Source organism: Coturnix japonica, unplaced genomic scaffold (assembly GCF_054131305.1).
Source record: "Coturnix japonica strain WE unplaced genomic scaffold, WE-NBRP24 Scf100, whole genome shotgun sequence".
In the NCBI taxonomy this organism is placed as follows: domain Eukaryota; kingdom Metazoa; phylum Chordata; class Aves; order Galliformes; family Phasianidae; genus Coturnix; species Coturnix japonica.
In genome coordinates this window covers 121,091-142,722 of record NW_028189003.1, presented here as the reverse complement: position 1 = coordinate 142,722, position 21,632 = coordinate 121,091, and the positions used below count along the sequence as shown (strand labels likewise).

The 21,632-nt window shown below is 53.9% G+C and overlaps 1 protein-coding gene and 1 long non-coding RNA gene across 3 annotated transcripts in view; both read right to left on the bottom strand.

Annotated features, from left to right (window-relative positions):
* CHD8 (chromodomain helicase DNA binding protein 8) overlaps window positions 1-21,632 on the bottom strand; it is a 182,764-nt gene that overhangs the window by 75,750 nt on the left and 85,382 nt on the right. Inside the window, exons 21-22 of the mRNA XM_085534818.1 lie at window positions 18,319-18,536; window positions 2,789-2,976 (exon numbers count right to left, since the gene is read on the bottom strand). Of these exons, the coding sequence (XP_085390944.1) occupies window positions 2,789-2,976; window positions 18,319-18,536 (406 nt within the window). The remainder of the gene's footprint in view (window positions 1-2,788; window positions 2,977-18,318; window positions 18,537-21,632) is intronic.
* LOC146751313 (uncharacterized) lies at window positions 924-2,748 on the bottom strand. 2 transcript variants are annotated; one of them, XR_014941677.1, is made up of 2 exons: window positions 2,406-2,748; window positions 924-997 (listed from the first exon to the last, which is right to left on the bottom strand). It is a non-coding gene; the product is annotated as an uncharacterized LOC146751313 (long non-coding RNA). The 2 variants fall into 2 exon arrangements; XR_014941676.1 differs by lacking the exon at window positions 2,406-2,748 and adding an exon at window positions 1,943-2,184.

Here is a 21,632-nt window from a genome sequence, read left to right as displayed (position 1 = left end):
GTGTCCACTTATGGGGCTGGGGACCCACTTATGGGGCTACGAACTCAGTTATGGGGCTGGGGCCCCACTTATGGGGCTGGGGATGTAGTTATGGGGCTGGGGACTCAGTTATGGGGCAGGGGAACCACTTATGGGGCTAGGGACCCCATTGATCCCTATGGGGACTCACTTATGGGGCTGGGGACACACTTATGGGGCTGGGGACCCACTTACGGGGCTGGAGATGTAGTTATGGGGCTGGGGAGGCACTTATGGGGCTGGGGACCCACTTATGGGGCTGGGGAGGCACTTATGGGGCTGGAGATGAACTTATGGGGCTGGGGACCCACTTATGGGGCAGGGGAACCACTTATGGGGCTAGGGACCCCATTGATCCCTATGGGGACTCACTTATGGGGCTGGGGAGGCACTTATGGGGCTGGGGACCCACTTATGGAGCTGGGGTGCCAGTTATGGGGCTAGGGACCCCATTGATCCCTATGGGGACTCACTTACGGGGCTGGGGACCCACTTATGGGGCTGGGGAGGAACTTATGGGGCTGGGGATCCACTTATGGGGCTGGGTACCCACTTATGGGGCTAGGGACCCCATTGATCCCTATGGGGACTCACTTATGGGGCTGGGGAGGCACATATGGGGCTGGGGACCCACTTATGGGGCTGGGGTGCCAGTTATGGGTCCACTTATGGGGCTGGGATCCCCATTGGCCCCTATGGGGTCCCACTTATGGGGCTGGGGAGGCACTTATGGGGCTGGGGACTCAGTTATGGGGCTGGGGATCCACTTATGGGGCTGGGGACCCACTTATGGGTCCACTTATGGGGCTGGGGTCCCACTTGTGGGGCTGGGGACTCAGTTATGGGGCTGGGGAGGCACTTATGGGGCTGGGGACCCACTTATGGGGCTGGGGTCCCCATTGGCCCCTATGGGGCTCTATGGGGCCGGGCGGCTTCGCCTTCTTCCCTTTGCGACCCCGAGAAATGGGGACGGAAAGGCCTGAAATGGGCAAAAAGGAAAGAAAACATTAGGATTATGGGGACTTATGGGGCTGGGGAGGCACTTATAGGGCTGGGGACCCACTTATGGGGCTGGGGACCCATTTATGGGGCTGGGGACCCACTTATGGGGCTGGGGTCCCACTTATGGGGCTGGGGAGGCACTTATGGGGTCTTAGGCCCCACTTATGGGGCTGGAGATGATCTTATGGGGCTGGGGAGGCACTTATGGGGCTGGGGAACCACTTATGGGGCTAGGGACCCCATTGATCCCTATGGGGACTCACTTATGGGGCTGGGGACCTACTTATGGGGCTGGGGAGGCACTTATGGGGCTGGGGACCCACTTATGGGGCTGGGGAACCACTTATGGAGCTAGGGACCCCATTGATCCCTATGGGGACTCACTTATGGGGCTGGGGAGGCACTTATGGGGCTGGGGAGGCACATATGGGGCTGGGGACCCACTTATGGGGCTGGGGAGGCACATATGGGGCTGGGGACCCACTTATGGGGCTGGGGAGGCACTTATGGGGCTGGGGAGGAACTTATGGGGCTGGGAACCCACTTATGGGGCTGGGGACTCACTTATGAGGCTGGGGACCCACTTATGGGGCTGGGGACGCACTTATGGGTCCCACTTATGGGGCTGGGGTCCCACTTATGGGGTCTTAGGTCCCCCTTATGGGGTCTTAGGTCCTACTTATGGGGTCTTAGGTCCCACTTATGGGGTCTTAGGTCCCACTTATGGGTCCAGCCCCACACTTATGGGGTCTTAGGTCCCACTTATGGGTCTGGGGTCCCCATTGGCCCCTATGGGGTCCCGTTATAGGGTCATAGGCCCCACTTATGGGGTCTTAGGCCCCACTTATGGGGTCTTAGGTCCCACTTATGGGTCTTAGGCCCCACTTATGGGTCCAGCCCCACACTTATGGGTCACACTTACCTTGCTGCTTGCCGGCCTTCCCGTTGTCATTGGGATGGATGAGATCCCATATGAAGCCCTTTATGGCCTCGTCGCCCCTATAGTGGGGCTGGGGTCTCACTTATGGGGCTGGGGTCTCACATATGGGGTCTTAGGTCCCACTTATGGGGCTGGGGTCCCCATTGGCCCCTATAGGGTCCCATTATAGGGTCATAGGTCCCACTTATGGGGTCTTAGGCCCCACTTATGGGTCCAGCCCCCCACTTATGCGGCTGGGGTTCCACTTATGGGGTCTTAAGCCCCACTTATGGGGCTGGGGTCCCACTTATGGGGCTGGGGACATCTCAAAGTCTATAGGGTCTCAGTTATGGGGTCAGGGTTATAGTTATGGGGTTTTGGGTCCCACTTATGGGGCTGGGGTCCCCATTGACCCCTATGGGGTCCCACTTATGGGTCCAGCCCCACACTTATGGGTCACACTTACCTTGCTTGCCGGCCTTCCCGTTGTCATTGGGATGGATGAGATCCCATATGAAGCCCTTTATGGCCTCGTCACCCCTATAGTGGGGCTGGGGTCTCACTTATGGGGCTGGGGTCTCACATATGGGGTCTTAGGTCCCACTTATGGGGCTGGGGTCCCCATTGTCCCCTATGGGGTCCCACTTATGGGGTCTTAGGTCCCACTTATAAGGTCTTAGGCCCCACTTATGGGTCCAGCCCCCCACTTATGGGGCTGGGGTCCCACTTATGGGGCTGGGGTCCCACTTATGGGGCTGGGGTCCCACTTATGGGGTTGGGGTCCCCATTGGCCCCTATAGGGTCCCACTTATGGGTCCAGCCCCACACTTATGGGTCTGGGGTCCTTACCTTGCTTGCCAGCCTTCCCGTTGTCATTGGGATGGATGAGGTCCCATATGAAGCCCTTTATGGCCTCGTCCCCCCTATAGTGGGGCAGGCAATAGAGCAGGATGGCCCTAGAGATGGATTCCAGCTCCGGCTCCGACAGGCGACGTTTGGGGGCAGTGTGGGGCAGCAGCTCCCCCCAGCGACCCCAGCTATAGGGCAGCAAATGGGGCACGGTCAATATGGGGCTAAAGGGGCTTAATATGGGAATCTATGGGGCTGGAGGGGGAATCTATGGGGCTGGGGTCGAATCTATGGGGCTGGAGGACCCTAATATGGGATCTATGGGGCTGGAGGGGCTTAATATGGGGATCTATGGGGCTGGAGTGGGATCTATGGGGCTGGAGTGGGAATCTATGGGGCTGGGGTCAAATCTATGGGGCTGGGGTGGAATCTATGGGGCTGGAGGGGCTTAATATGGGAATCTATGGGGCTGGGGTGGGTATCTATGGGGCGGGGGTCAAATCTATGGGGCTGGGGTGGGAATCTATGGGGCTGGAGGACCCTAATATGGGAATCTATGGGGCTGGAGGGGGGATCTATGGGGCTGGAGGACCCTAATACGGGAATCTATGGGGCTGGAGGGGGGATCTATGGGGCTAGAGGGGGTTAATATGGGGCTAAAGGGCCTTAATGGGGATCTATGGGGCTGGAGGACCCTAATATGGGATCTATGGGGCTGGAGTGGGGATCTATAGGGCTGGAGTGTGGGGCCACAGCTCCCCCCAGCGACCCCAGCTATAGGGCAGCAAATGGGGCACGGTCAATATGGGGCTAAAGGGGCTTAATATGGGGATCTATGGGGCTGGAGGACCCTAATATGGGGCTATAGGGGATCTAAATGGGGATCTATGGGGCTGGAGGACCCTAAAATGGGGCTAAAGGGGCTCAAAATGGAAATCTATGGGGCTGGAGTGGGGATCTATGGGGCTGGAGGACCCTAATATGGGGCTAAAGGGGCTTCATATGGGGCTGGAGGGTCTTAATATGGGGCTGGAGTGGGAATCTATGGGGCTGGAGGACCTTAGTATGGGGCTATAGGGGATCTAAATGAGGATCTATGGGGCTGGAGGGGGAATCTATGGGGCTGGAGTGGGAATCTATGGGGCTGGGGTGGGAATCTATGGGGCTGGAGTGGGAATCTATGGGGCTGGGGTGGGGATCTATGGGGCTGAGGTGGGAATCTATGGGGCTGGGGTGGATTCTATGGGGCTGGAGTGGGAATCTATGGGGCTGGAGTGGGGATCTATGGGGCTGGAGTGTGGGGCAGCAGCTCCCCCCAGCGACCCCAGCTATAGGGCAGCAAATGGGGCACGGTCAATATGGGGCTAAAGGGGCTTAATATGGGGATCTATGGGGCTGGAGGACCCTAATATGGGGCTATAGGGGATCTAAATGGGGATCTATGGGGCTGGAGGGGGAATCTATGGGGCTGGGATGGGAATCTATGGGGCTGGGGGGGGGATCTATGGGGCTGGAGGACCTTAATATGGCAATCTATGGGGCTGGAGGGGGAATCTATGGGGCTGGGGTGGAATCTATGGGGCTGGAGGACCCTAAAATGGGGCTATAGGGGATCTAAATGGGGATCTATGGGGCTGGAGGGGGAATCTATGGGGCTGGAGGGGGAATCTATGGGGCTGGGGTCGAATCTATGGGGCTGGAGGACCCTAATACGGGAATCTATGGGGATGGAGGGGGGATCTATGGGGCTAGAGGGGGTTAATATGGGGCTAAAGGGCCTTAATGGGGATCTATGGGGCTGGAGGGGGAATCTATGGGGCTGGAGGGGGAATCTATGGGGCTGGGGTCGAATCTATGGGGCTGGAGGGGCTCAAAATGGGAATCTATGGGGCTGGAGGACCCTAATATGGGAATCTATGGGGCTGGATGGGCTTAATATGGGGCTGGATGGGCTTAATATGGGGCTGAGGTGGGATCTATGGGGCTGGGGTGGGGATCTATGGGGCTGGGGTGGGGATCTATGGGGCTGGAGGGGCTTAATATGGGAATCTATGGGGCTGGAGGGGGAATCTATGGGGCTGGAGGGGGTTAATATGGGGCTGGGGTGGAATCTATGGGGCTGGAGGACCCTAATATGGGGCTGGAGGACCTTAATATGGGGCTAAAGGGGCTCAAAATGGGAATCTATGGGGCTGGATTGGGAATCTATGGGGCTGGAGGACCTTAAAATGGGGCTAAAGGGGCTTCATATGGGGCTGGAGGGTCTTAATATGGGGCTGGAGGGGGATCTATGGGGCTGGAGGACCCTAATATGAGGCTAAAGGGGCTCAAAATGGGAATCTATGGGGCTGAAGGACTATAATATGGAGCTAGAGTGGGGATCTATGGGGCTGGGGTGGAATCTATGGGGCTGGAGGACCCTAATATGGGAATCTATGGGGCTGGAGGGGGATCTATGGGGCTGGAGTGGGATTCTATAGGGCTGGAGGGGGAATCTATGGGGCTGGAGGGGAAATCTATGGGGCTGGAGGGGGAATCTATGGGGCTGGGGTCGAATCTATGGGGCTGGAGGGGCTCAAAATGGGAATCTATGGGGCTGGAGGACCCTAATATGGGAATCTATGGGGCTGGAGGACCCTAATATGGGAATCTATGGGGCTGGAGGACCTTAATATGGGAATCTATGGGGCTGGAGGGGCTTAATATGAGAATCTATGGGGCTGGGATGGGAATCTATGGGGCTGGAGTGGGAATCTATGGGGCTGGAGTGGGGATCTATAGGGCTGGAGTGTGGGGCCGCAGCTCCCCCCAACGACCCCAGCTATAGGGCAGCAAATGGGGCACGGTCAATATGGGGCTAAAGGGGCTTAATATGGGGATCTATGGGGCTGGGATGGGAATCTATGGGGCTGGAGGGGCTTAATATGGGGCTGGGGTGGAATCTATGGGGCTGGGGTCGAATCTATGGGGCTGGAGGACCCTAATATGGGATCTATGGGGCTGGAGGGGCTTAATATGGGGATCTATGGGGCTGGAGTGGGATCGATGGGGCTGGAGTGGGAATCTATGGGGCTGGGGTGGAATCTATGGGGCTGGAGGGGGAATCTATGGGGCTGGAGGGGATCTATGGGGCTGGGGTGGGAATCTATGGGGCTGGAGGGGCTTAATATGGGAATCTATGGGGCTGGAGGACCCTAATATGGGAATCTATGGGGCTGGAGTGGGGATCTATGGGGCTGGAGGACCCTAAAATGGGGCTATAGGGGATCTAAATGGGAATCTATGGGGCTGGAGTGGGGATCTATGGGGCTGGAGGACCTTAATATGGGAATCTATGGGGCTGGAGGACCCTAATATGGGGCTGGAGGACCCTAATATGGGGCTAAAGGGGCTCAAAATGGGAATCTATGGGGCTGGAGTGGGGATCTATGGGGCTGGAGGACCCTAAAATGGGGTTATAGGGGCTCAAAATGGGGTTATAGGGGTTCAAAATGGGAATCTATGGGGCTGGAGTGGGAATCTATGGGGCTGGAGGACCCTAATATGGGGCTATAGGGGATCTAAATGGGGATCTATGGGGCTGGAGGACCCTAATATGGGAATCTATGGGGCTGGAGGACTCTAATATGGGAATCTATGGGGCTGGAGGGGCTTAATATGGGGATCTATGGGGCTGGAGTGAGGATCTATGGGGCTGGAGGACCTTAATATGGGGCTGAGGTGGGATCTATGGGGCTGGGGTGGATTCTATGGGGCTGGGGTGGAATCTATGGGGCTGGAGGACCTTAATATGGGGCTGAGGTGGGATCTATGGGGCTGGGGTGGATTCTATGGGGCTGGGGTGGAATCTATGGGGCTGGAGGGGCTCAAAATGGGAATCTATGGGGCTGGATGGGCTTAATATGGGGCTGGAGGGGGATCTATGGGGCTGGAGGACCCTAATATGGGAATCTATGGGGCTGGAGGGGGAATCTATGGGGCTGGAGGACCCTAATATGGGGCTATAGGGGATCTAAATGGGGATCTATGGGGCTGGGATGGGAATCTATGGGGCTGGGGTCGAATCTATGGGGCTGGAGGGGCTCAAAATGGGAATCTATGGGGCTGGAGGACCCTAATATGGGAATCTATGAGACTGGAGGGGGAATCTATGGGGCTGGAGTGGGAATCTATGGGGCTGGAGGACCCTAATATGGGAATCTATGGGGCTGGAGGGGCTTAATATGGGGATCTATGGGGCTGGGGTGGGAATCTATGGGGCTAGGGTGGAATCTATGGGGCTGAGGTCGAATCTATGGGGCTGGAGGACCCTAATACGGGAATCTATGGGGCTGGGATGGGAATCTATGGGGCTGGAGGGGGAATCTATGGGGCTGGGGTCGAATCTATGGGGCTGGAGGGGCTCAAAATGGGAATCTATGGGGCTGGAGGATCCTAATATGGGAATCTATGGGGCTGGAGTGGGGAATCTATAGGGCTGGAGTGTGGGGCCGCAGCTCCCCCCAGCGACCCCAGCTATAGGGCAGGAAATGGGGCAGGGTCAATATGGGGGAAGATAAATGGGAATCTATGGGGCTGGAGGGGGGATCTATGGGGCTGGAGGGGGAATCTATGGGTCTGCAGTGGGAATCTATGGGGCTGGGGTCAAATCTATGGGGCTGGAGGACCCTAATATGGGAATCTATGGGGCTGGAGGGGCTTAATATGGGAATCTATGGGGCTGGAGTGAGGATCTATGGGGCTGGAGGACCTTAATATGGGGCTGAGGTGGGATCTATGGGGCTGGGGTGGATTCTATGGGGCTGGAGGACCTTAATATGGGGCTGGAGGACCCTAATATGGGGCTATAGGGGATCTAAATGGGATCTATGGGGCTGGAGGACCCTAATATGGGAATCTATGGGGCTGGGGTGGGAATCTATGGGGCTGAGGTGGGAATCTATGGGGCTGGAGTGGGAATCTATGGGGCTGGAGGACCTTAATATGGGGCTGGATGGGCTTAATATGGGGCTGGAGGGGGATCTATGGGGCTGGAGGACCTTAAAATGGGAATCTATGGGGCTGGCATGGGAATCTATGGGGCTGGAGGGGCTTAATATGGGAATCTATGGGGCGCCCCCAGCGACCCCAGCTATAGGGCAGGAAATGGGGCACGGTCAATATGGGGGGAGATACATGGGAATCTATGGGGCTGGAGGACCCTAAAATGGGGTTATAGGGGCTTAAAATGGGGCTATAGGGGCTCAATATGGGAATCTATGGGGCTGGAGGACCTTAATATGGGGCTATAGGGGATCTAAATGGGGATCTATGGGGCTGGAGGGGGAATCTATGGGGCTGGGGTCGAATCTATGGGGCTGGAGGGGCTCAAAATGGGAATCTATGGGGCTGGAGGACCCTAATATGGGAATCTATGGGGCTGGAGGACCTTAATATGGGAATCTATGGGGCTGGAGGACCCTAATATGGGAATCTATGGGGCTGGAGGACCTTAATATGGGAATCTATGGGGCTGGAGGACCCTAATATGGGAATCTATGGGGCTGGATGGGCTTAATATGGGGCTGGATGGGCTTAATATGGGGCTGGATGGGCTTAATATGGGGCTGGAAGGGGATCTATGGGGCTGGAGGACCCTAATATGGGAATCTATGGGGCTGGAGGGGCTTAATATGGGGATCTATGGGGCTGGATTGGGGATCTATGGGGCTGGAGGACCTTAATATGGGGCTAAAGTGGCTTCATATGGGGCTGGAGGGTCTTAATATGGGGCTGGAGTGGGAATCTATGGGGCTGGAGGACCCTAATATGGGGCTATAGGGGATCTAAATGGGGATCTATGGGGCTGGGGTGGAATCTATGGGGCTGGGGTCGAATCTATGGGGCTGGAGGGGCTCAAAATGGGAATCTATGGGGCTGGAGGACCCTAATATGGGAATCTATGGGGCTGGAGGGGGAATCTATGGGGCTGGAGGACCTTAATATGGGGCTAAAGGGGTCATAATGGGGCTAAAGGGTCTCAAAATGGGGATCTATGGGGCTGGAGGACCTTAATATGGGAATCTATGGGGCTAAAGGGGCTCAAAATGGGGCTGGAGGACCTTAAAATGGGAATCTATGGGGCTGAGGTGGGATCTATGGGGCTGAGGTGGGATCTATGGGGCTGGAGTGGGAATCTATGGGGCTGGAGGACCCTAATATGGGGCTATAAGGGATCTAAATGGGAATCTATGGGGCTGGAGTGAGGATCTATGGGGCTGGAGGGGCTTAATATGGGGCTAAAGGGGTCATAATGGGGCTAAAGGGTCTCAAAATGGGGATCTATGGGGCTGGAGGACCCTAATATGGGAATCTATGGGGCTGGAGTGGGAATCTATGGGGCTGGAGGACCTTAATATGGGGCTGGATGGGCTTAATATGGGGCTGGAGGGGGATCTATGGGGCTGGAGGACCCTAATATGGGAATCTATGGGGCTCCCCCCAGCGACCCCAGCTATAGGGCAGCAAATGGGGCACGGTCAATATGGGGGGAGATAAATGGGGATCTATGGGGCTGGGGTGGAATCTATGGGGCTGAAGGACCTTAAAATGGGAATCTATGGGGCTGGGATGGGAATCTATGGGGCTGGAGGGGCTTAATATGGGAATCTATGGGGCTGGAGGACCCTAATATGGGAATCTATGGGGCTCCCCCCAGCGACCCCAGCTATAGGGCAGCAAATGGGGCAGGGTCAATATGGGGGTAGATAAATGGGAATCTATGGGGCTGGAGGACTCTAATATGGGATCTATGGGGCTGTAGGACCCTAATATGGGGCTAAAGGGGCTCAAAATGGGAATCTATGGGGCTGGAGTGGGGATCTATGGGGCTGGAGGACCTTAATATGGGAATCTATGGGGCTGGAGGACCTTAATATGGGGCTATAGGGGATCTAAATGGGGATCTATGGGGCTGGAGTGGGAATCTATGGGGCTGGAGGACCTTAATATGGGGCTATAGGGGATCTAAATGGGGATCTATGGGGCTGGGGTGGGAATCTATGGGGCTGGGGTGGGAATCTATGGGGCTGGGGTGGGAATCTATGGGGCTGGGGTGGAATCTATGGGGCTGGAGTGGGAATCTATGGGGCTGGAGTGGGGATCTATGGGGCGGGGGTCGAATCTATGGGGCTGGAGGACCCTAATATGGGAATCTATGGGGCTGGAGTGGGGAATCTATAGGGCTGGAGTGTGGGGACGCAGCTCCCCCCAGCGACCCCAGCTATAGGGCAGCAAATGGGGCACGGTCAATATGGGGGGAGATAAATGGGAATCTATGGGGCTGGTGTGGGGATCTATGGGGCTGCAGGGGGAATCTATGGGGCTGGAGGGGCTTAATATGGGGCTGGGGTGGATTCTATGGGGCTGGGGTGGAATCTATGGGGCTGGGGTCGAATCTATGGGGCTGGAGGACCCTAAAATGGGGCTAAAGGGGCTCAAAATGGGAATCTATGGGGCTGGAGTGGGGATCTATGGGGCTGGAGGACCTTAATATGGGAATCTATGGGGCTGGAGGACCTTAGTATGGGGCTATAGGGGATCTAAATGGGGATCTATGGGGCTGGAGTGAGGATCTATGGGGCTGGAGGACCTTAATATGGGGCTAAAGGGGTCATAATGGGGCTAAAGGGGCTCAAAATGGGGATCTATGGGGCTGGAGGACCCTAATATGGGAATCTATGGGGCCGGAGGACTCTAATATGGGAATCTATGGGGCTGGAGGACCCTAATATGGGAATCTATGGGGCTGGAGGACCTTAATATGGGAATCTATGGGGCTGGAGGGGCTTAATATGAGAATCTATGGGGCTGGAGTGGGGATCTATGGGGCTGGGGTGGAATCTATGGGGCTGGAGGGGGTTAATATGGGGCTGGGGTCGAATCTATGGGGCTGGAGTGGGAATCTATGGGGCTGGAGGACCCTAATATGGGAATCTATGGGGCTGGAGGGGCTTAATATGGGGATCTATGGGGCTGGAGTGAGGATCTATGGGGCTGGAAGACCTTAATATGGGGCTGAGGTGGGATCTATGGGGCTGGGGTGGATTCTATGGGGCTGGGGTGGAATCTATGGGGCTGGAGGACCTTAATATGGGGCTATAGGGGATCTAAATGGGGATCTATGGGGCTGGAGGGGGAATCTATGGGGCTGGAGGGGGAATCTATGGGGCTGGGGTCGAATCTATGGGGCTGGAGGGGCTCAAAATGGGAATCTATGGGGCTGGATGGGCTTAATATGGGGCTGGAGGGGGATCTATGGGGCTGGAGGACCCTAATATGGGAATCTATGGGGCTGGAGGGGGAATCTATGGGGCTGGGGTGGGAATCTATGGGGCTGAGGTGGGATCTATGGGGCTGGAGGGGGAATCTATGGGGCTGGGGTCGAATCTATGGGGCTGGAGGACCCTAATATGGGAATCTATGGGGCTGGGGTCGAATCTATGGGGCTGTAGGACTTATATAGGGTCTCACCCATAGCTCATGAGATGCCTCTCCACCCTATAGCACTCCGCCCTGCCATAGGGCTGCATTGGCTGGAGGACCCCAATATGGGTCTGGGGTCCCCAATATGGGGCTGGGGACCCCAATATGGGGCTGAAGGACCCTAATATGGGGCTGGAGGACCCTAATATGGGAATCTATGGGGCTGGAGGGGCTTAATATGGGGCTGGATGGGCTTAATATGGGGCTGGAGGGGGATCTATGGGGCTGGAGGACCCTAATATGGCAATCTATGGGGCTGGAGTGGGAATCTATGGGGCCGGGGTCGAATCTATGGGGCTGGAGGGGCTTAATATGGGGATCTATGGGGCTGGAGGACCCTAATATGGGAATCTATGGGGCTGGGGTGGGAATCTATGGGGCTGGAGGGGGAATCTATGGGGCTGGGGTCGAATCTATGGGGCTGGAGGGGCTCAAAATGGGAATCTATGGGGCTGGAGGACCCTAATATAGGAATCTATGGGGCTGGGGTCGAATCTATGGGGTTGTAGGACCCTAATATGGGAATCTATGGGTCTGGGGTCGAATGTATGGGGTTGTAGGACCTGGAGTGGGAATCTATGGGGCTGGATGACCCTAATATGGGAATCTATGGGGCTGGAAGACCCCAATATGGGTCTGGGGACCCTAATATGGGAATCTATGGGGCTGGGGTCGAATCTATGGGGCTGGAGGAGCTTAATATGGGTCTGAGGGATCCTAAAGGACCCCAATATGGGACTAAAGGGATCATAATGGGAACCTATGGGGTGGAGGACCCTAATATGGGAATCTATGGGGCTGGAGGACCCTAATATGGCAATCTATGGGGCTGGGGTCGAATCTATGGGGTTGTAGGACCCTAATATGGGAATCTATGGGGCTGGGGTCGAATGTATGGGGTTGGAAGACCCTAATATGGGAATCTATGGGGCTGGGGTGGAATCTATGGGGCTGTAGGACTTATATAGGGTCTCACCCATAGGTCATGAGATGCCTCTCCACCCTATAGCACTCTGCCCTGCCATAGGGCTGCATTGGCTGGAGGACCCCAATATGGGTCTGGGGTCCCCAATATGGGGCTGGGGACACTAATATGGGAATCTATGGGGCTGGAGGACCCTAATATGGGTATCTATGGGGCTGGAGGGGCTTAATATGGGGCTGGGGTCGAATGTATGGGGTTGTAGGACCCTAATATGGGAATCTATGGGGCTGGGGTCGAATCTATGGGGTTGTAGGACCCTAATATGGGATCTATGGGGCTGGAGGACCCTAATATGGGAATCTATGGGGCTGGGGTCGAATCTATGGGGCTGGAGGACCCTAATATGGGAATCTATGGGGCTGGAGGACCCCAAAATGTGTCTGGGGACCCCAATATGGGGCTGGAGGACCCTAATATGGGAATCTATGGGGCTCAATATGGGGCTAAGGGATCATAATGGGAATCTATGGGTCTGGGGTCCCTAATATGGGAATCTATGGGGCTGGGGTGGGAATCTATGGGGCTGGAGGGGGAATCTATGGGGCTGGGGTCAAATCTATGGGGCAGTAGGAGCTCTATAGGGTCTCACCCATAGGTCATGAGATGCCTCTCCACCCTATAGCACTCTGCCCTGCCATAGGGCTGCATTGGCTGGAGGACCCCAATATGGGTCTGGGGTCTCCAATATGGGGCTGGGGACACCAATATGGGGCTGAAGGACCCTAATATGGGGCTGGAGGACCCTAATATGGGAATCTATGGGGCTGGAGGACCCTAATATGGGAATCTATGGGGCTGGAGGGGCTTAATATGGGGCTGGATGGGCTTAATATGGGGCTGGAGGGGGATCTATGGGGCTGGAGGGGCTTAATATGGGAATCTATGGGGCTGGATAGGCTTAATATGGGGATCTATGGGGCTGGAGTGGGGATCTATGGGGCTGGGTTTGAATCTATGGGGCTGGGTTTGAATCTATGGGTCTTGAGGACCCTAATATGGGAATCTATGGGGCTGGGGTCGAATCTATGGGGCTGGAGGACCCCAAAATGGGTCTGGGGACCCCAATATGGGGCTGGAGGACCCTAATATGGGAATCTATGGGGCTCAATATGGGGCTAAAGGGATCATAATGGGAATCTATGGGTCTGGGGTCCATAATATGGGAATCTATGGGGCTGGGGTCGAATCTATGGGGCTGGGGTGGAATCTATTGGGCTGGGGTCAAATCTATGGGGCTGAAGGACCCTAATATGGGAATCTATGGGGCAGTAGGAGCATAATATGGGAATCAATGGGGCTGGAGGACCCTAATATGGGAATCAATGGGTCTGGGGTCCCCAATATGAGTCTGGAGGACTTTAATATGGGAATCTATGGGGCTGGGGTGGGAATCTATGGGGCTGGGGTGGGAATCTATGGGGCTGGGGTCGAATCTATGGGGCTGGAGGGGCTCAAAATGGGAATCTATGGGGCTGGACAACCCTAAAATGGAGCTAAATGGGTTCAAAATGGGGCTAAAATGGGGCTGGAGGACCCTAATATGGGAATCTATGGGGCTGGGGTGGGAATCTATGGGGCTGGGGTGGAATCTATGGGGCTGGGGTCAAATCTATGGGGCTGGAGGGGCTCAGAATGGGAATCTATGGGGCTGGGGTTGAATCTATGGGGCTGGAGGACCTTAATATAGGAATCTATGGGGCTGGGGTCGAATCTATGGGGCTGGAGGACCCCAATATGGATCTGGGGGACTCTAATATGGGAATCTATGGGGCTGGGGTCGAATCTATGGGGCTGTAGGTCTCACCCATAGGTCATGAGATGCCTCTCCACCCTATAGCACTCTGCCCTGCCATAGGGCTGCATTGGCGTGCAATGGACCCCCACCATTACATCCCCACCCCTTATTTTGCCCTTTTTCACCCCAAAAACGGCCCCAAATCCAGGCTTACCCATAGACTAAAAGATGCATCCCCTCCCCACTCCTTATTTTGCCCTTTTTCACCCCAAAAACGGCCCCAAATCACCCCTAAAATGACCCCAAATCCACCCCTTATTTTGCCCCTTTTCACCCCTTATTTTGCCCTTTTTCAGCCCAAAAACGGCCCCAAATAACCCCCAAAACGGCCCCAAATATGGGCTCCTCCATAGACCAGCAGTTCTATCTCCTCCCTACCCCATATTTTGCCCTTTTTTACCCCAAAAACACCCCTTATTTTCCCCCTTTTCACCCCAAAATCGGCCCCAAATCCACCCCTTATTTTGCCCTTTTTCACCCCAAAAACAGCCCCAAATAACCCCTAAGATGGCCCCAAATCCGGGCTCACCCAACTCCCTACATTCCCACCCCATATTTTGCCCTTTTTCACCCCAAATCCGTGCTCACCCATAGGTCATGAGATGCCTCTCCACCCTATAGCACTCTGCCCTGCCATAGGGCTGCATTGGCTGGAGGACCCCAATATGGGTCTGGGGTCCCCAATATGGGTCTGGGGACCCCAATATGGGTCTGGGGTCCCCAATATGGGGCTGGGGACACTAATATGGGAATCTATGGGGCTGGAGGACCTTATATGGGATCTATGGGGCTGGAGGACCTTAATATGGGGCTAAAGGGGCTCAAAATGGGGCTAAAATGGGGCTAAAGGGCCTTAATATGGGGATCTATGGGGCTGGAGGACCCTAATATGGGAATCTATGGGGCTGGGGTCGAATCTATGGGGTTGTAGGACCCTAATATGGGAATCTATGAGGCTGGAGGACCCTAATATGGGAATCTATGGGGCTGGGGTGGAATCTATTGGGCTGGGGTCAAATCTATGGGGCTGGAGGACCTTAATATGGGAATCTATGGGGCTGGAGGACCCTAATATGGGGCTAAAGGGGTTCAAAATGGGGCTAAAATGGGGCTGGAGGACCCTAATATGGGGATCTATGGGGCTGGAGGACCCTAATATGGGAATCTATGGGGCTGGGGTGAGAATCTATGGGGCTGGAGGACCTTAATATGGCACTAAAGGGTCTTAATATGGGAATCTATGGGGCTGGAGGACCCTAATATGGGGATCTATGAGGCTGGGGTGGAATCTATTGGGCTGGGGTTGAATCTATGGGGCTGGAGGACCCTAATATGGGAATCTATGGGGCTGGAGGGGCTTAATATGGGAATCTATGGGGCTGCAGGACCCTAATATGGGAATCTATGGGGCTGGAGGACCCTAATATGGGATCTATGGGGCTGGAGGACCTTAATATGGGAATCTATGGGGCTGGAGTGGGAATCTATGGGACTGGAGTGGGGATCTATGGGGCTGGGGTGGGAATCTATGGGGCTGGAGGACCTTAATATGGGGCTAAAGGGGCTCAAAATGGGGCTAAAATGGCTCAAAATGGGAATCTATGGGGCTGGAGGGGCTTAATATGGGAATCTATGGGGCTGGAGGACCCTAATATGGGGCTAAAGGGGTTCAAAATGGGGCTAATGGGGCTCAAAATGGGGCTAAAGGGGCTCATAATGGGAATCTATGGGGCTGGAGGACCTTAATATGGGGCTAAAGGGGCTCAAAATGGGGCTAAAATGGCTCAAAATGGGAGTAAAGAGGCTCAGAATGGGAATCTATGGGGCTGGGGTCGAATCTATGGGGCTGTAGGTCTCACCCATAGGTCATGAGATGCCTCTCCACCCTATAGCACTCTGCCCTGCCATAGGGCTGCATTGGCGTGCAATGGACCCCCACCATTACATCCCCACCCCTTATTTTGCCCTTTTTCACCCCAAAAACGGCCCCAAATCCAGGCTTACCCATAGACTAAAAGATGCATCCCCTCCCCACTCCTTATTTTGCCCTTTTTCACCCCAAAAACGGCCCCAAATCACCCAAAAAATAGCCCCAAATCCACCCCTTATTTTGCCCCTTTTCACCCCTTATTTTGCCCTTTTTCAGCCCAAAAACGGCCCCAAATAACCCCCAAAACGGCCCCAAATATGGGCTCCTCCATAGACCAGCAGTTGTATCTCCTTCCTACCCCATATTTTGCCCTTTTTTACCCCAAAAACACCCCTTATTTTCCCCTTTTTCACCCCAAAATCGGCCCCAAATCCACCCCTTATTTTGCCCTTTTTCACCCCAAAAACAGCCCCAAATAACCCCTAAAATGACCCCAAATCTGGGCTCACCCAACTCCCTACATTCCCACCCCATATTTTGCCCCTTTTCACCCCATATTTTGCCCTTTTTCACCGCTTATTTTGCCCTTTTTCACCCCAAATCCGTGCTCACCCATAGGTCATGAGATGCCTCTCCACCCTATAGCACTCTGCCCTGCCATAGGGCTGCATTGGCTGGAGGACCCCAATATGGGTCTGGGGTCTGCAATATGGGTCTGGGGACCCCAATATGGGGCTGAAGGACCCTAATATGGGGCTGGAGGACCCTAATATGGGATCTATGGGGCTGGAGGAGCCTATATGGGAATCAATGGGTCTGAGGTCCCCAATATGAGTCTGGAGGACTTTAATATGGGAATCTATGGGGCTGGGGTGGAATCTATGGGGCTGGAGTGGGGATCTATGGGGCTGGGGTGGGAATCTATGGGGCTGGGGTGGGAATCTATGGGGCTGGAGGACCTTAATATGGGAATCTATGGGGCTGGAGGACCCTAATATGGGAATCTATGGGGCAGTAGGAGCTCTATAGGGTCTCACCCATAGGTCATGAGATGCCTCTCCACCCTATAGCACTCTGCCCTGCCATAGGGCTGCATTGGCTGGAGGACCCCAATATGGGTCTGGGGTCCCCAATATGGGGCTGGGGACACCAATATGGGGCTGGAGGACCCTAATATGGGAATCTATGGGGCTGGAGGGGCTTAATATGGGGCTGGATGGGCTTAATATGGGGCTGGGGTCGAATGTATGGGGTTGTAGGACCCTAATATGGGAATCTATGGGGCTGGGGTCGAATCTATGGGGTTGTAGGACCTGGAGTGGGAATCTATGGGGCTGGATGACCCTAATATGGGAATCTATGGGGCTGGAGGACCCCAATATGGGTCTGGGGGACCCTAATATGGGAATCTATGGGGCTGGGGTCGAATCTATGGGGCTGGAGGAGCTTAGTATGGGTCTGAGGGATCCTAAAGGACCCCAATATGGGACTAAAGGGATCATAATGGGAACCTATGGGGCTGGAGGACCCTAATATGGGAATCTATGGGGCTGGGGTGGAATCTATGGGGCTGTAGGACTTATATAGGGTCTCACCCATAGGTCATGAGATGCCTCTCCACCCTATAGCACTCTGCCCTGCCATAGGGCTGCATTGGCTGTTGCTGTATTTGCTGCTGTTGGTTCCTATATGGGGCTGGATGACCCTAATATGGGGCTAAATGGCCTTAATATGGGAATCTATGGGGCTGGAGGACCTTATATGGGATCTATGGGGCTGGAGGACCCTAATATGGGGCTAAAGGGGTTCAAAATGGGGCTAAAATGGGGCTAAAGAGTCTTAATATGGGGATCTATGGGGCTGGAGGACCCTAATATGGGAATCTATGGGGCTGGGGTCGAATCTATGGGGCTGGAGGACCCTAATATGGGAATCTATGGGGCTGGATGACCCTAATATGGGAATCTATGGGGCTGGAGGGGCTTAATATGGGAATCTATGGGGCTGGGGTCGAATCTATGGGGCTGGAGGACCCTAATATGGGAATCTATGGGGCTGGAGGACCCTAAAATGGGGCTAAATGGGTTCAAAATGGGGCTAAATGGGGCTGGAGGACCCTAATATGGGGATCTATGGGGCTGGAGGACCCTAATATGGGAATCTATGGGGCTGGGGTGAGAATCTATGGGGCTGGAGGGCCTTAATATGGCACTAAAGGGTCTTAATATGGGAATCTATGGGGCTGGAGGACCCTAATACGGGAATCAATGGGGCTGGGGTGGAATCTATTGGGCTGGGGTCAAATCTATGGGGCTGGAGGACCCTAATATGGGAATCTATGGGGCTGTAGGTCTCACCCATAGGTCATGAGATGCCTCTCCACCCTATAGCACTCTGCCCTGCCATAGGGCTGCATTGGCTGTTGCTGTATTTGCTGCTGTTGGTTCCTTCTCGCTCGCGGTTTTTCCTCGTCGTCACTTTCCAGGTCGGAAAATTCCACCAAATCGTCGTCTCTCAACGTGCTGAAATGGCGGGTTTGTTTGCGGACACGGGGGGTGTCGATCACCAGGTTGTTCTATGGGGGAAAATGGGGGGAAAAATGGGGTTTTTAGGCAAAAAAATGGCGTTAATTTGGGATCTATGGGGGTATAATGGGATAAAATAACCTAAATATCCCTATATGCCCCCAAAAATGGCTCTAAAACGCCTCCTGGAACCCCAAAAATGCCCCAAAAATGCCTCCTGGAACCCCAAAAATGACCTAAAACCCCAAGAACACCCAAAAAATGCCTCCTGGAACCCCAAAAATGCACCTAAAACGGCCCTAAAACCCCGAAAACGGCCCTAAATCGGCCCTAAAATCCCATAAATGCCCCAAAAACACCCCTAAAACCCCAAAACCACCCCTAAAATGGCCCTAAAACCCCAAAAATGCCCCAAAAATGCCCCTAAAACCCCCAAAATGCCCCAAAAACGTCTCCTGGAACCCAAAAACACCCCTAAAACGCCAAAAACGCTCCTAAAACGGCCCTAAAACCCCAAAAATGCCACAAAAACGCCTCCTGGAACCCCAAAAACGCCTACAAATGCCCCAAAAATGCCCTTGTGACCCCAAAAATACCCCTAAAACAGCCCTAAAACCCCCCAAATTCCCCCAAAACGCCCCAAAAACACCCCAAAAACGACCCTAAAACCCCAAAAACGGCCCTAAAACCCCCGAAAAACACCCCAAAAACACCCCTAAAACAGCCCTCAACGTGCTGAAATCGCGGGTTTGTTTGCGGACACGCGGGGTGTCGATCACCAGGTTGTTCTATGGGGGGGAAATGGGGGAAAATGGCTTTAAATTGGCCCTAAATAGCACTATTTGCACCCAAAAAAGGCCCTAAAACCCCAAATACGCCCCAAAAACGCCTCCTGGAACAACAAAAATGCACCTAAAACGCCCCTAAAACCCTGAAAACGGCCCAAAAACGGCCCTAAAATCCCATAAATGCCCCCAAAAATGCCCCTAAAACCCCAAAAACACCCCTAAAATGGCCCTAAAACCCCAAAAATGCCCCAAAAACGCCCCTAAAACCCCCCAAAACACCCCTAAAACGCCTCCTGGAACCCCAAAAACGCCCCTAAAACGCCAAAAACGCTCCTAAAACGGCCCTAAAACCCCAAAAATGCCACAAAAACGCCTCCTGGAACCCCAAAAACGCCTACAAATGCCCCAAAAATGCCCTTGTGACCCCAAAAACACCCCTAAAACAGCCCTAAAACCCCCCAAATTCCCCCAAAACGCCCCAAAAACACCCCAAAAACGACCCTAAAACCCCAAAAACGGCCCTAAAACCCCCGAAAAACACCCCAAAAACACCCCTAAAACAGCCCTCAACGTGCTGAAATCGCGGGTTTGTTTGCGGACGCGGGGGGTGTCGATCACCAGGTTGTTCTAGGGGGGAAAATGGGGTTTTAAGGCAATAAAATGGCATTAAGTTGGCCAAAATAACCCTATGTGCACTTAAAACACTTCTAAAACGCCCCAAAAACCCCAAAAATGCCCCAAAAACGGCCCTAAAACCCCAAAAACACCCCTAAAATGGCCCTAAAACCCCCAAAACAGCCCAAAAACTCCCAAAAACGGCCCTAAAATGCCCCAAAAACACCCCAAAAACACCCCAAAAACACCCCAAAAATGGCCCAAAACACCCCAAAAACGGCCCCAAAACACCCCAAAAACGGCCCTAAAACACCAAAAATGCCCCAAAAACGGCCCTAAAACACCAAAAACGCCCCAAAAACACCCCAAAAAGGGCCCTAAAACACCAAAAACGCCCCAAAAACACCCCAAAAACGGCCCTAAAACACCAAAGACGCCCCAAAAACACCCCAAAAAGGGCCCTAAAACACCAAAAACGCCCCTAAAACGCCTCTAAAATGCCTCTAAAACACCCCAAAAACGCCCCAAAAGCGCCCCTAAAACGGCCCTCAACGTGCTGAAATGGCGGGTTTGTTTGCGGACACGGGGGGTGTCGATCACCAGGTTGTTCTATGGGGAGAAATGGGGGAAAAATGGGGGAAAATGGGTTAAAATGGACCTAAATATCACTATTTGCACTCAAAAATGGCTCTAAAACACCTAAAAAACCCCAAAAACGCCCTTGTGGCCGCAAAAACATCCCAAAAACGCCTTCTGGAACCCCAAAAACACCCCTAAAATGGCCCTAAAACCCCAAAAATGCCCCAAAAACGCCCCTAAAACCCCAAAAACACTCCAAAAACACCCCTAAAATGGCCCAAAAAAACCCAAAAACGACCCTAAAATGCCTCTAAAACGCCCCAAAAATGCCCTAAAATCCCCAAAACGCCCCCAAAACACCCCAAAAACGGCCCTAAAACACCAAAAACGCCCAAAAACACCCCAAAAACAGCCCTAACACCCCAAAAACGCCCCAAAAACACCCCAAAAACGGCCCTAAAACACCAAAAACGCGCCAAAAACACCCCAAAAACGGCCCTAAAACACCAAAAACGCCCCTAAAACGCCTCTAAAATGCCTCTAAAACATCCCAAAAACGCCCCAAAAGTGCCCCAAATGCGCCCCTAAAAAGGCCGTCAACGTGCTGAAATGTCGGGTTTGTTTGCGGACACGGGGGGTGTCGATCACCAGGTTGTTCTATGGGGGGAAATGGGGGAAAAATGGGGGTAAATGGGGGAAAATGGGGAGAAAATGGGTTAAAATGGACCTAAATATCACTATTTGCACCCAAAAATGGCTCTAAAACGCCTGCTAGAACCCCAAAAAGGCCTAAAACCCCAAAAACAAGCCCAAAACGCCCCAAAAATGGCCCTAGAACCCCAAGAATGCCTCCAAACGCCATCTGGAACCCCAAAAACGCCCCTAAAACCCCAAAAACGCCCCGAAAATGGCCCTAAAACCCTCAAAATGCCCCAAAAACACCCCTAAAACCCCAAAAACGCCCTAAAATGCCCCAAAAATGGCCCTAAAACCCCAAAAACGCCCAAAAACACCCTAAAACGGCCCTAAAATGCCCCAAAAACGCCCTTGTGGCCGCAAAAACATCCCAAAAACGCCTTCTGGAACCCCAAAAACACCCCTAAAATGGACCTAAAACCCCCAAAACGCCTTCTGGAACCCCAAAAACACCTCTAAAATGGCCCT